Source organism: Saccostrea echinata, unplaced genomic scaffold (assembly GCF_033153115.1).
Source record: "Saccostrea echinata isolate AGI-Se365-2 ecotype Australia unplaced genomic scaffold, CSIRO_AGI_Sech_v1 ptg000011l, whole genome shotgun sequence".
NCBI classification, from domain to species: Eukaryota; Metazoa; Mollusca; class Bivalvia; order Ostreida; family Ostreidae; genus Saccostrea; species Saccostrea echinata.
The window spans coordinates 4,175,244-4,191,501 of NW_026889760.1; the positions used below are offsets into that span (position 1 = coordinate 4,175,244).

At 34.3% G+C, this 16,258-nt stretch overlaps 1 protein-coding gene across 1 annotated transcript; it reads left to right on the forward strand.

Moving 5' to 3' along the window:
- The first annotated feature begins 11,714 nt into the window (after window positions 1-11,714).
- On the forward strand, window positions 11,715-13,078 carry LOC133184949 (BTB/POZ domain-containing protein KCTD2-like). Its single transcript, XM_061320017.1, has one exon. It carries the CDS (start codon window positions 11,733-11,735, stop codon window positions 12,201-12,203), a length of 471 nt encoding a protein of 156 aa, XP_061176001.1. The 5' UTR covers window positions 11,715-11,732; the 3' UTR covers window positions 12,204-13,078.
- Window positions 13,079-16,258: the final 3,180 nt, after the last annotated feature.

Here is a 16,258-nt window from a genome sequence, read left to right on the forward strand (position 1 = left end):
AATTATTTCAATACTGTAGATTCCTTATATTTCGCGAGTACTTATTATCGCGAAAGGGCTCTTCAACGTTAAATCGCTAGAATAATAATTTGCGAATGGACGGTTGATCAAAAGGATTTTACATAGATTTCAGCACCATAAGAATAAAAGCGAGTAATTTTAATTCGCGAGTGGTGCTTCTCGCGACATTACGCGATAATTAATTCCGCGCGTATATTTAGGAATCTACAGTAGTGGTTGAGAGTGCATTTCAAAACCCAACATAGGTTATATTAGGAAATAATTATTTCAAAAGTGGTTGAAAGTGCATTTCAGAAGCAAACACGGGTTGCAACCACTATTGAAATAATGTTCACTATTGAAATAAAGATTTCAATAGGGATTGAAATGATGCTTTCAATAGGGATTGAAATGATGCTTTCAATAGTGATTGAAATCATTATTTCAATAGTTGCTGACAATGATTTCAATATAAAAACCAAATTGCAAGCCTCATTGAAATTACCCCAATATTGGAAAAAAAATATAAGGAGAAATTCTTCATTATGTTTTCCAACATAATAAATTAATTTATTGAGTTTAAATATTATATGTAATTTTCTGTTTTAATTTCTGTAAAGAAATACTATTAATACACGGAGCCTGCGTGGCGCAGTGGTTAGAGCGTCTACTCTAGAGTCTCGAAGTAAGGAGTTGATCCTTACGTCGTGGGTTCGAATCCCACTGTGGGACGTGGAGACCGGTCCTTTGGATGAGACCGTATAAACCGAGGTCCCGTGTCGCAGTAGGTGCTGGCACGAAAAAGATCCCTCACTGCTCAATGGCCGTAAGTGCCGAGTATAGGTCAAAATTTGTATCGCTCCACCGGCAAATGGTGGCGTCTCCACATGAGTGAAAAATTCTCGAGAGGGACGTTAAACAACATACAAACAAACAAACAAATTAATACACGGATTTTACTGATCTAGTAATTTAAGTAATTTTGTTATATAAGGTTCATCTTTGTTATAAATTGGAGAAAGTAAAAGATTATAAATACGGATAGTTGTAGAAATTAGAATATCTACATTAAAAAGAGGAAAAAAGACATCTATTGATATCTAATATGAGTACAATCTTTCTGATGAAAAAAAGATTATTTTTAATCAAAAGGATATAGAATAGAAGTAAATTCTTGCTTATATTCTAGGGCTTGCCTACACTACTAATATGGATAGTAATTCAAACGTTTCTCGTCAATACATTAAACTTAACTATTTGGGAAAACTAAGTATAAGTGTTATAACATCAGAGGTTGTTATTTCAGTTGTGGTTACACGTATAAAAACCGCTATTGAAATAATTATTCAGTAGTGACCGTTATTTCAATAGTGATTGCAACTTGGTTTTGGCTTTGAAATGCACTCTTAACCACTATTGAAATAATTGTTTCAATAGTGAACGTTATTTCAATAGTGGTTACAAGCTGTGTTTGGTATTGAAATGCACTCGCAGCCACTATTGAAATAATTATTTCAATAGTGAACGTTATTTCAATAGTGGTTACAAGCTGTGTTTGGTTTTGAAATGCACTCTCAACCACTATTGAAATAATTATTTCAATAGTGGTCGTTATTTCAATAGTAGTTGTAACAGCGCTTGCTCCGTAATCGGAAGGTCGTGTGTTCAAATCACGGCCGCGGCTGACCTAAGTCGATAAAAAATAGGTAGCAACTGTTCCTTCGCCAGGCACTCTACACTTTAAAGTTAGAGTTGTGGGTCTTTCGGATGAGAACTTAAAAACCGAGGCCCCGTGTCACGGTAGGCGTTGGCACGATAAATAACCCTCACTGCTCAAGAATTTCCTGCTACAACTTTCATTTCCCACAATTATATCAAAACAAAATTTTAGTTTGATGACAAATTATTAACATTTATATAGCTAAATAATTACGTCCTATCAAAAAGACCATTTATTAGAACCCTATCGCATAGAAGTTGATCAATTACTTGCATATCACAGTGTTGACAGTTTTTCTTTCAGTTTGTAAAAAAAAAAGTCCACGTCATAAAAATATTTTTCTAAATTCTTAATAAAGACAGTTTTAAAGTACAAATCAGTAATACTTAAAGTAGCAAATTTAAAATTCTTTTTAGTTCTTAGGTAATTATTACTTATCAGCACTCATTTCTTTGTTTTGATAATTTAATTTTCTAAACGTTTTAATTACTATGTAGATATCATCAATCCTGCCTTGGAAATTAAAAAAAAAAATAAAAGCACATTTACTAAATCATTATGGTATTTCTTGTTGAAAGTAAAGCTATATGCTCTGTGTTTTAGTCTTCAAAATTGCAACAGTTACTGTTCAATAGATAATCAATAAAATAAATCAGACTGGTGGTAGTACATGATTATTGCAATGCGCACATTTACATATCAATAGAAATATATTATTTATCTGCCTTAACTTTGAAAAACAGAAACTAATAAAAAAAAAATCAATAAAATCAATCAAATTCCGAAAAATAACTTTTTTATGGGTGAGGCCAAATTGAGGCCAAAATTTTTTACAGAGGCCAATTTTGAAGTCAGCGTTTGTGACGTCAAAATTTAATTCATAACTAAATATTCTAACCTTCCCGTCCATGTTATGGTATTATATTTACATTCCATATGTATTTTGCTTATAAAGTGTGTGGAAAGCTACGGCATTCAAAATACTGTAACACAAACAGGAAGGTCAAAAAGATTAAAGTATGATTTTTATATTTTATGTTGACGTCACAAGGTTGAATGCTGTGCAACTGCAACGTCATAAGCAAACGTGAAAAGCAAAAATCAAAAATCACGCTTACATTTGACAGTCTGACAGTAGTGGCTGTTGAAATGGCTCTTACATTTATTGTTACTAACGAGAATTATAATACAGGAATTTTGATTTTTTATCACATTTTCAGACAAAGCAAGGAGTATTATCCTTCTTGTTAGTTACATTAAATGTAAGAGCATTACAAAATGTAAATATAAGCGCTCTACTCAATTTTTTTGCACACAATATTGCAGTTATGAGACTACATCTTTCCAAAAATGATACTTCAGTACTTAATTAAATGCCGAGTTTTTCATACATTTTATGAGCAAAATACATGTGAAATGTAAGTAAATATTAAATGCTGTGAAATTAAGAATGTGAAGTCCTAAGAAAGGTTTTCATGAATAACCGTAGCCTCAAATATGAAAATAAGGAATATAGTGTACTAATATAGTACAGTATCGTGTATAAATAGATATACATGTAGATTAATCGAGTCAAACGTCTCAGTTCAAAGACATGTATAGTTCAAAACTTTACTATTGGGGTAAATATTCAACAGGGTCAACTATCAACGTACCGCGTGTTGAGGTCATCAGAGATTAGAAAAAAAATTCGAAGCTGTTGAAAAATGACCCCGGATATATATTTTACGACTTTTGATCTCAGTTTTCAACGTTAAAAAGCACCCCGGTTTAATATTCAACGTTGAAAAATGATCCCCTATTCAATTTTTTATCCGGGTCGATATTTTACGTTATACTGGCCCTAAGGCTAAGAAATTTGCGTAACAACGAATGTAATATATTTCTAACTTTAAATGGCCAACAAAAATTTTCTAAAACAATACGCGTCAACTGTGTCTTTAGTCTTCGGCAAGGAAATCCGCTGACATTAGTATTCATTAATAGTACAAGAAAGGAATACAGATACAGTCGCCTTATATAATTGCTCTGAGGAAGGTGGAATTTTACGTTTATAGAATATTTCAAAAAAAAAAAAAACAAAACAAAAAAAAAAAAAAAAAAAAAAAAAAACAGATTATGTATTTTGGATGATAAGTCGCAGCTTAAAAAAAATGTTGCAATGCAAAATTTTCTATCATTGGTGCCACACACCTAAATTGGTAACGAGTATTAAGGCTTCTCGTTTTCTAGGGTAATCCATATCAAGGCGCTACTTTTAGATTCCTATGATATCACTTAGTAAGTAAGCAGAATATCAATGTATTTGCCTTCTAGGTGATGCCTCAACGAGGTTACTACCTTTTACCAAATATATAAGCCTGATTTACCGAGAAAGCTTATCACCCGTTATACCGAAAATTATTGTTATACCAAGCAGATCCAAGCTCCTAGTTAGCTGCAATAATTTAGCTCTCTCCGTTATTTTAAATTTGATGTTTTTAGGAGAGGGTTACAATTCCTTAGGATCTCCGTAATGTTTTAAGTACGGGTGTCTTCAGGCAAATCAAATTGATTTAAGATTCGATTTCCTTCAAATAAGATGAATTCTTTTATTCATAATCATTAACAGAGCACTTAATTCGCAAACACAAGTCTTTCTCAGCTGCCATATATGGGTTGCATGTACCGAGACGAGCGAATGAAATTTAGAATAGAATAATAAAGTAAATATTGGTGCAAATAAATGAATTTGCCGTATGATATCACTAAAAGAACAATCCTTTATTTGATGTATTCAATAAAATATGTTCAAAACAAAAGAACTATAAAAGCATTCCATGTGAAAAGTTTCTTCATTTATTATGCGTTATTTATGCTTTAAATGAGAGATTTCTATAATTCCATTCACAACGCGCTCCGATGCTCTCGATTCTCATTGGCTGTCCTAAAATATACTCGATCAAGGTCAGTAAATATGGGGGGCAATTCAAGTTTGATGCTGACTGTTATAAAATTTAGAATAATCATCATAATAATTTCATGATTCAATTAACTCTAGTATTTTATGAAGTATTAATTCGACATTCAATTAAATGAATCAAGCAGTAGTGAATTGCTATGTAAATGATTGTTAAATGTTTGATTGTAAATTTGTTTTGCTTCCCAACTTCTTAAGGCACAGCAGGGTTCTGTCTGGGAGGGGGAGCTTGCGAGCCAGCATCTCTATTAATCTCCAATTTGTAACTGTCATTTTGGGATGACCTGGTATAAAAAGGGGGTCAATTTCTATAGTTAACTGTAGACTTGTTGGTTTTGAAGATGTCAGAGGAGCAATTGAGACGAGCGCGTGGAGATCTGGTAATTAATTAATTGCTTTGGTTTTCTTTGGGATTTAACAATTGACACCAAATATTTCACCGAGTTCTCTGGTAAATTAATTGAAGATCAGTAGTTTTCGGTGAAATTATATTGTGTTAGCTAAAATATTTAAACAGCTACACATCCCAAATTTTATTCTTTCTACTTAGGAAATTATTTTCAAGTTTCACCTAAATTATTTGAGTGGTGTAACTACTTGGTGAATTTGAATCTCGGTGAACCAACACCGAACTCCACCGAAATATTTACCAAGGTGCGAGTTCTGGTGTTCGGTTAAAAATCAATTCTTGAGTATAATAAAATCATTTATTAACCTTAAATTCATCATTATTCATGGGATATTGGTAAGTCATTGGGTTATTAAAGAAGTTGGGATTAAAATGTGTTCACTTTAATTTTGTTTTGTTTTGCATGCTTATATATTCATGTTTACATAAATAAATGGTAGAATAGAATTTGATTTATTTCTTAAAGAAAAGTAATTAAAAGGTTTATTATTTTACCAAGGATTTATTATTACACTGGGATTTATAACTTCGGGATCTCCCAATTCAGTGAAGTGTTGTGTAATAGTGTGTGATTCAGTATGGAGTATTAAATAATTTTCACAATAAAAACCACGTTCCCTATAAAAATTGTGTTGACGAGTTCGCCTCGCGTCACATTGGTGGCAGCGGTGGGATTTGGTGTGTTTGTGAAAATATTTTGTGATCTGAATTGTGTGTGAGAATATCCGTGCGCGTTCGTTTTGATTTATTGTGAACCGTGTAAAAAAAAAAAAAAAATGGATAGTTCTTCAGTTGTGTCATTCAAAGGAAAAAATGATAGTGACTCCGTGTTTGATGAAGAACAGTGGCAGGAGACAGTGGTGATTAGTGATGACAGTGATAAAGTTAATGTGCAAGAAAATATAAAGGGAGGTGGTGTGTCAAGTGAAGAGTTTAAAGAAACGTTGTCGCATTTTCAGGAAAAGGTGTTCGGACAAATGGAGAAACAACAGATATTTATGGAGAAAATGTTTCAATCTGTCCGAGAAGAATTTGATCAATATCACAGAAGATTGAAAATGATAAAGGATGAAGTGTATGGTGAAATTAAACAAGAAATTGATGGAATAAGAAAAGTGTCTGAGGGGGAAATCAAAAAGGAAAATGTAAGTGATGATGTGGTCTCATCAGAGGAGGGAAAATTTCCAGGATTTTTGGCTTCTACTCCAAAGAGTACTCTAGGATTTCAAAAGAATGTAAAATGGGATTTGGATGAGCAAAAACCATTTATTGAGGACATGTCTTTTGGAGGAGTTACTAAAGGCCCATGTCAGTCTGATAGAAAAGATCAGCAATGTAAGGGGCAGAAATCATTAATTTTGGCTGAAGAGAGGGATCAGAAACCGAGTAATTTGGAGGATTCTGATTCATCTAAGAAAGACACCTCCCAGTGTTTAAGTGGTTTAACACCTAGTGCAGTGAAAATGAAACCTCAGCAATATGACGGAAAAGATGATTGGGATGAATATGTGACACAATTCGATATTCTTTCTGATATAAACAAATGGAGTTATGAATCCAAATCTCTTTATTTGGCAGGAAGTCTAAAAGGCCAAGCTAGAGCTATTCTGAATGAATTGTCACCATCAGAAAGGAGGGATTATGATAAACTTGTGAAAGCCTTGTCAAATCGCTTTGGAACAACGAATCGGGCTGAAATGTATAGAGCCCGACTGCAATCAAAAACAAGGAATAGAGATGAAAGTATTCCGGAACTTGCACAAACGATAAGGAAATTGACACGACAAGCATACCCGAATGCTTCTTCGAATTTACTCGATGTTCTCGCTTTGGATCATTTTATTGATGCATTAACAGATCCAGATATGCGTTTTAGACTGCGTGAAGCAAGACCAAAAAATATTTCTGAGGCTGAAATTATTGTCGTTCGTATTGAAACTCACAAACTGACCGACAAAGAGGAAAAGTGTTTGTGAGATCAATGGATGTTTCTGAGTACAATAAAAAGCCACCTAACAAGCTACCACAGAAAAACTGGACTCCGACATCTTCAAAACCTGGCTTTGGAAAGTATTCTCAACACGGAACACAAAGTGCAAATAATTTACAGGGAGAAATGCGGGAACTAAAAAAACACTTTGATGACCTAAGGCGTGAACTTAAAATGTGTCAGGAGGCATTGAGTGATTCGCGTAGGGTTTCAACAGAACAAGAGAAGAAAGCTTTTTATAATGAGGGAAACGTAAAAACACCGAGTTCAGGGGCCAGAATTCGGGAGGAACAAACTGGCCCAAAGTGAAGTTTGTGGGTTCGGCTTGGATGAATGGAGATGGACTGTATATACGTTCTTGTGTACAAGGTGTACCGATTGCATTTCTTGTAGATACAGGTGCAAATATATCTATTATTAGTGTAGAATTTTTCAAGAATATGCCTGAAAGTGTAAGACCTGCATTGGATTCTGTAAATATTGCAATGTTGACAGCAACTGGCGAAGTCTCACCTTTCTTTGGGAAGGGGAAATTTTATTTGAATGTGGGTGAAATAGATTTTTGTCATGAAATGTGGCTTGCCGATATCAAAAGTGACGGGATCCTTGGGATGGATTTTCTTATGGAGCATCATTGTGATGTAGTGTTAAGTGAACAAAGTCTTAAGTTGGAAAAAAAATTTATTCCATGTTTTAAGTCTAGTGCAGAGGCAATGTGTTGTAGATTAGGTATTGCATCGTCAACCTGTGTGCCAGCGAATAGTGAAGCCATTGTACAAGGGAAAGTGATTGGCAATCAGGAAAACTCTGAATTTCTCTTGATTGAACCAAGTGAACAATTTAGTGACCATTACAATCTGCTGATAGCATCAAGTGTGATAAATGCATGTGGAGATAGTGTTCCCGTAAGGCTAATGAATTTGACTGACCGGGACATTAGCCTCAATAAAAACGTATTAGTCGCTAAATGTGTTGAGGTGAATGAAGTTCAGTTAGAATCGGTTTCGTCTGAAGTCCGCAGTTGTCAGACAAGCGAGTCTAATTGTTTACCGAAACATCTGGAGAGGTTATTTGAGGATAGCTCCATAAATCTAAACAGTGATGAGAAAGAAAAAGTGCAAAAGTTATTACTGGCAAATCAAAACGTTTTTTCTAAACATTCAAATGACATAGGGAGAACAAATTTAGTGACACATAAAATAGATACACAAGGTGCAACTCCAATAAAGCAGAGACCTAGGAGAGTTCCTTTAGCTAAACAACAAATTGTGCAAAAATCAGTGAATGATATGCAGGAGGCTGATATAATTGAACCGTCAAGTGGACCTTGGGCTTCACCTGTGGTATTAGTGACAAAGAAAGATGGTACAGCTCGTTTTTGTTTGGATTATAGAAAAATAAATGACGTGACAGTGAAAGATTCGCAACCTCTACCAAGGATTGATGACTCATTAGATGCTTTAAGTGGTTCTAAGTGGTTTTCAACACTGGATTTAAAAAGTGGTTATTGGCAGGTTGAAGTTGACCCAGAGGATAGACCTAAGACTGCATTTGCAACGTTTGATAGTGGGTTTTGGCAGTTTAAAGTTATGCCATTTGGATTGTGTAATAGTGGTGCAACATTTGTGAAACTTATGGAAAAGGTGTTATATGGATTAAATTGGAAAATCTGTATGGCGTACTTGGATGACATAATTGTAATTGGCAATTCTTTTGAGGAACAAGTTTCAAATTTGTCGCAGGTGTTTGAAAGAATCAGGAAAGCCAATTTGAAATTAAATCCAGAAAAATGTGTTTTATTTCAAAAAGAAGTGAAATTTCTAGGACATATAGTGAGTGAGAATGGAGTTTCTACTGATCCAGATAAAAGAAAGGTGATTGAGGAATGGGTTGTTCCTAAAAATGTAAACGAAGTTAGGAGCTTTCTTGGGTTGTGTTCATATTACAGGAAATTTATAAAGAACTTCGCTTCTATTGCCAAACCACTTCATAGACTTACAGAAAAGGGAAGAAAATTTGTGTGGACTGAAGAGTGTGACTTTTCTTTTAAGACTTTGAAGGAGCTACTCGTGTCACCTCCAATATTGGCTTATCCTAATAGAACTGGACTATTTGTGTTGGACACGGATGCATGTGATTCTGGACTTGGGGCCGTTCTATCACAAATACAGGATGATCAGGAAAAAGTGATATGTTATTACAGCCAGTCACTCTCAAAACCAGAAAGGAAGTACTGTGTAACTAGGAAGGAATTATTGGCAGTTGTGAAAGCAGTGAAACAATTTCATCATTATCTTTATGGCAGGCATTTCATTGTGAGAACTGATCATGGTGCATTGCGTTGGTTGCTCAATTTTAAAAATCCTGAAGGTCAAATGGCTAGATGGATTGAAATTCTGTCCACTTATGATATGGAAATTCAACATAGACAGGGAAGGTTGCATTCGAATGCTGACTCGTTGTCCAGACGCCCATGTTCTCATGTTGAATGTTCTTATTGTGATAAAGCTGAGAAAAAGAATATCAGTGCTAGTGTGGAGATTGGCATTCAAACAGATGTCAGTGGCTGTGGAGTTTTGGGTAGCTTGCTGGAAATTGCGTTGAATAATGACGCGGGTGCAAGTCCAAATAGTGACATGCCAGCTGATGTAGCTTCATGTAATAGAGTTGTGTCCGTACCAGAAATGTCGGAAATGCAACAAAATGATAGTGTTCTAAAAAATGTCATGACATGGAAATCATCAGGAATAAAACCTGAATGGAAGGATGTTTCTTCCGAATCCTTAGAAGTGAAACATTACTGGGCCCGGTATGATTCACTAACGCTGAAGGATGATGTGTTGTATTTAAAGTGGGAATCAGATAGTGGAAAAGAAATTTTGTGGTTAATTGTCTTGCCTAAAGAATTACAGAAATATGTGATGAATGAGTTACACAGTTCTCGAACTTCTGGACATTTAGGGGTTAACAAAACTTTGGAAAGAGTGAAATGTAGATTCTATTGGTTTAATATGAGGAAGGATATTCAACACATGTGTAAAATCTGCGATGTGTGTGCTGCAAGAAAAAGACCCGTGAAACATTATCAAGGACCAATGAAGAAATATGTTGTAGGAGCTCCCATGGAAAGAATAGCGATAGACATAATGGGCCCTCTACCTGAAACTGAAAAAGGAAATCGGTACATTCTGGTGATAGCTGATTATTTCACGAAATGGACTGAGGCAGTGCCATTACGTGACCAGGAAGCAGCAACTGTTGCATCTGCTCTAATTGATCGATTCATCAGTGTCTTTGGTGTTCCTAAAGAAATTCATTCTGATCAAGGAACGGATTTTGAATCAGGACTGTTTAAAGAAATTTGTGAATTGTTAAATATGGAGAAGACAAGAACTACGCCATTTCGACCTAAATCAGACGGTATGGTGGAACGTGCAAATCAAACAATTCAAAATATGTTAACGGCTTTCATAGATCCTATGCAAAGAGATTGGGATATGTTTTTATCAGTTGTGATGATGGCTTACAGATCCTATGTGCATGAAGCAACAAAAGTGTCACCTTCATACATGATGCTTGGAAGGGAAATAACTTTACCCATTGATTTAATATTTGGCGAAGTTCAACACGAAAAACAGAAACAATTCAAGTCGGATTATGCATTTCAACTATCTGAACAAATAAGATGTGTGCATGATTATGCCAGGGAAAATCTAAAAATTACTGCAGATACAATGAAAAAGAGATATGACAAAAATATCAATTTTCACGAATATAGTATGGGTGAGGCTGTGTGGTTACATGATCCTACGAAAAAGAAAGGGTTGTCAAAAAAATTGCGAAATCAATGGATTGGACCATTTCTTATTGTGAAGAAAATTAGTGATGTGACATATAGGATACAAGAGTCTCCAAGATCAAAACCGAAAGTTGTGCATTCTGATAGGTTGAAACCATATCTAGGAGAAAACAGACCAAACTGGGAAGTTAGTGAAATTGATAGTGGTAAAGTGAGAAGTAAAACCGTTGCATGTGATGGAGAAACTATTCATTTGGGAGAAAACGGGGGGAATATTAATAGTGATGATGGAATAGTTACTTCAAATGATTGTGGATCCGATGGTGATGTGTTGCACGATGAGGAAAATGTATTGTGGTGTACTGATACAAATGTGCAATGTGAAAGTGACTCTAGAAGTGCGACTAGATTAGAAAATAATGTGAATCGTGGTCAACGTCCTAAGAGAAGTGTCAAGGTCCCCCAGCAATATAGTGATTTCCAGTTATACTAGTGATAGGGATATATGTTATAAATGTAATTTTTTTTTTTTTTTTTTAATTTCAAAAGTATGAAATTTCTTTTTAGGTGACCAGCTTTGTTTGTAATATTTGTGAGAAGTTTAGATCAGAGAGTCTGTATGCTGCAAACAGACACGTACAAGAGCAGCACAGTGGATTTAAATTCAAATGCCAGGACTGTGGAACAACGCTTTCCCGTAAAGATCAAGAGCACGGGAAGTGTAGAAGGGGATTCCCAACAATGATAGTTAACATAAACACCCGCATGTCAGGAAAAGCAGCGAAAGACGAAATGGACAAATGGTACAAGGAGATTCTTCCGTTGCAGATAACGCGCATCTGTAGTCCAAGACCAATGCCGTCAACAAGTTCAAGATCAAGGTCAAGATCACCTGTGGGACACAGAGATTATGACGAAATTTCAATTGACGCGGATGATCAATTTGAGAGAGAAGAGGAGGACATTAAGGTCTTAGATGGATTAGAAAGAATGCAGAAAGACATCATTCAACTGGATATAGGGGGTTACAAGTTCAAAACAACTAGTAGGACTGTGAACCAAATACCATCAAAACTTTCCAAATTAATCAGCTTGAAGTCATCAGGAAACGTGCCGTCATACTTTGTTGACCGAGATCCTAAGCATTTTGGAATAATTTTAAATTATCTTAGAAACAATGGAGAAATAGACGTCAGAACTCTACCCGATGAGAAAAGTGCCCTAGCAGCTATCATGGTGGAATGTAAATTCTATGGACTTGTGGAATTGGAAAGTAAGGTGAAAAAGAGACTTGAAATGTGTAGATGCCAACACATGATGGAGTAAACCATTAAAGAGACACTATAATCTGAAATATTTTTAATTGTACAGTGATTCACTACTGTAGGTATTGCTAGTTTAGGGACTAAACTTTTTTAAAAAAAGGGGGTTATGTTATAAAATTTAGAATAATCATTATAATAATTTCATGATTCAATTAACTCTAGTATTTTATGAAGTATTAATTCGACATTCAATTAAATGAATCAAGCAGTAGTGAATTGCTATGTAAATGATTGTTAAATGTTTGATTGTAAATTTGTTTTGCTTCCCAACTTCTTAAGGCACAGCAGGGTTCTGTCTGGGAGGGGGAGCTTGCGAGCCAGCATCTCTATTAATCTCCAATTTGTAACTGTCATTTTGGGATGACCTGGTATAAAAAGGGGGTCAATTTCTATAATTAACTGTAGACTTGTTGGTTTTGAAGATGTCAGAGGAGCAATTGAGACGAGCGCGTGGAGATCTGGTAATTAATTAATTGCTTTGGTTTTCTTTGGGATTTAACAATTGACACCAAATATTTCACCGAGTTCTCTGGTAAATTAATTGAAGATCAGTAGTTTTCGGTGAAATTATATTGTGTTAGCTAAAATATTTAAACAGCTACACATCCCAAATTTTATTCTTTCTACTTAGGAAATTATTTTCAAGTTTCACCTAAATTATTTGAGTGGTGTAACTACTTGGTGAATTTGAATCTCGGTGAACCAACACCGAACTCCACCGAAATATTTACCAAGGTGCGAGTTCTGGTGTTCGGTTAAAAATCAATTCTTGAGTATAATAAAATCATTTATTAACCTTAAATTCATCATTATTCATGGGATATTGGTAAGTCATTGGGTTATTAAAGAAGTTGGGATTAAAATGTGTTCACTTTAATTTTGTTTTGTTTTGCATGCTTATATATTCATGTTTACATAAATAAATGGTAGAATAGAATTTGATTTATTTCTTAAAGAAAAGTAATTAAAAGGTTTATTATTTTACCAAGGATTTATTATTACACTGGGATTTATAACTTCGGGATCTCCCAATTCAGTGAAGTGTTGTGTAATAGTGTGTGATTCAGTATGGAGTATTAAATAATTTTCACAATAAAAACCACGTTCCCTATAAAAATTGTGTTGACGAGTTCGCCTCGCGTCACATGACTTTCACGAAAAATAGTCGAAATATTGACTATTCATTATTTTTTTGAGTTTAGGTAAGAAAAATGGAGATTTCTACTTTATTGCAGCTAGCTCCTAGTGCAATCTATAGCAAGCTTGTATTGGCTTGTAGGGTAGCCTTAGAGAGCCACCATATGCTCTTTCAACACGTAAAATCCATATTCAAACATTTCCGTGAAGCCGCAAAAACTGCACAAAACCAATAGCTCACAATCTTGTTCACATAAACATGAAAAAATTTCTTAGATTAAAAAAGTCATTTGAAAAAAAGCAGTACATCAAAATTCTCTACATGCGTTTTAAAACAAATCTCAACAGTTAATATATACTACCTTTTAGTGAAAATTGTGGGCGGGAAACAGTTATTACAAGTGCAAAACGCTGGGAGTGGTTACCTGAGTAAGAGAGGCAATTTGCCAGGTGCGTCTCTCTTCTATAACAGGGGGAAAGTGTTTTCGGAAATTAATTAAATGCCTTAAACGATCTTACGAGATATCCATCAAATAAATGTCATCATTAACCCTTTGTAAAGGACTAATGATGAAGAGCATAAAATAATTGCACATCAAACTATCCTAGGAAAATCCACCAAAATGAACTCGTACGTAAATCTTGTTTACCGCATTTTTTTTTAAATTTTACCACAAAACCGAATAAAACAAAATAATGTATCTACCGTGCAGTTTTGAGCAGCCAACCTTTGGATCACATTCGTCAGGTAAACAGTCACAAGTTCCACCACAAAATAGTCCGAAACTCTTCTCTGGACAAGGTACTGTACAGTTTGGTCCAAAATAACCAGCTGGACATTCTGTGTAAATCAATTTATTATGAAAAATATAGTCGTATGTGTTTATGTCAGAGTTTTAAGAGACAGTTAGTGTATTTAATAAAAGTTGACAAAGAATTATTTTTAATTACCTTCACACGTTTCATTAATTCTGTGGTAATTGGTTTCACATGTCTTTAAACCAGATCTAAATTCCATGGTTTAAAAGTTTAATTAATTTTTAAATTATTATTCAACAATATCTTAAATATTTGGAAATTTTGAATATATATTATAAGTAAAATTTTGTCGTTTTTTTTTTTATTATTCTGTTTTTTTTTTAATCAGAAACTTACATTAAGCGAACGGAGAATATGTCAGACACAATGGTAACACAAAACGCAGCAGTTAGGTGTTGGTTCAACATGGTAAACATACTAATATCAACAGATTAGTACACCTAGATAAACATCACCAAAGTTCATGAGGAAATTATTCCCTGAAAGTATATACTTAGCTTACATTTCCTCATTCGTTCTCTTATACCTGATCTAATGTTTGCAAACTGAATGTCCAATATTTGAACAATAAGCATACTTATTTAGTGCGAAATATTACAGCTTTTCAAACCAGAAATCTTTGGACAAATCCATGTCTTTACGACACAAACCAGCCTTTATCTCCGTGAAATCCCCTCCCCCCCCCCCCAATCCTCCCCGGACGTATATATATATATATATATATATATATATATATATATATATATATATATATATATATATATATATATATATATATATATATATATATATAAAGCACTAAATATGACCAACGACACGAACAATAATAATTGTCAGATTTTCGGGACGAGCTGTCCCTTCCTCAGGACAAAGAAAAAAGTTAAGAAGTCATTTAAAAACAAAGGAAATAGAGAAGCAAAAACAACTAGCACTACTACTTAACTACCAAACACTAAAGATTTACAGTGTTACATGTTTAATTTGGAGTTTATAAACAGTTTACTGAAGAAAATGCAGCTAAAACAATCCGTTTTTCCTTAAACTTCAATATGCCAACAAAGGAATTGACGCGGTTAATATAAGTAATATTCTTAATCACAAAAGGGTCCAGTCTTGTATTCCACCATATTTCAAGTTAAAGACTACACCTTGTATTTCCTACAAATATACATCGACTATTGCTTCCAAACTTTTTAATTACAAGAAAACTTTACAGGGCCTGGATATCGAATATCTGAAAAATAATCCTCCATCGTGTTCATGTTCTTCTTCGCCCTATAACTATAGTCCTGCTGGACTCGTTATTACTGGTGACGTAAATATATTTAATAATGAGGACCTTAGATCACTCATTTTAAAAGGTCGTAAATTTAGGGAACCCAGATCCTTCAACTGGCGTAAGAATTTCATAAATATCATGGATTCTGTAGAGGACTACGCCAGGCGATGGGCCAGACATGAAAAAGAAGACCTTGACACTTTGTCAGAATGGATTAAATGTATCAGATGTATGTTAAAATCGCGCATTAAAAAATTGAGAGGCAATATGAAAACCATCTATCCTTCTGTATTTAATAATCCAGAAGTGAAAAAAAGAATTAGATAGATTACATGATCCGTACGTACTGGTCCCTGTTGACAAAGCAGGTAACAACATTGTCTTTGTTTGTAAGGCTCATTATATTAAATGTATTTTTGAGGAACTTGGATTTAATTCTACAAGTGGTAATCCAACTTATACTCATAGTTCCCTTTCTAAGGAAGAAATTCTTAAAAATCATATGTTAGTTTTGAATATTTTTAATATTCTAAACAACCAAAATGAATTCGAATTACCATATTTATATTGGATTCCGAAACTCACTAAGATATTAACAGTGGTGAAGGAGAAACTTCAAGAGTACTGTGCAACAATATATTCGAGAAGTGGTGTAAATCAGATGTGGATACTTAAAAATTCCAAGGGACTTTTGGAAAATTTGAAATCACAAGATTTTACCAAAATCAACAGCTTAAAAACTTACGATTTTTCAACTTTATACACAACCATTCCCCACGATAAATTAAAGTCCAGGCTTGTTGATATTATTGACAGTTGCT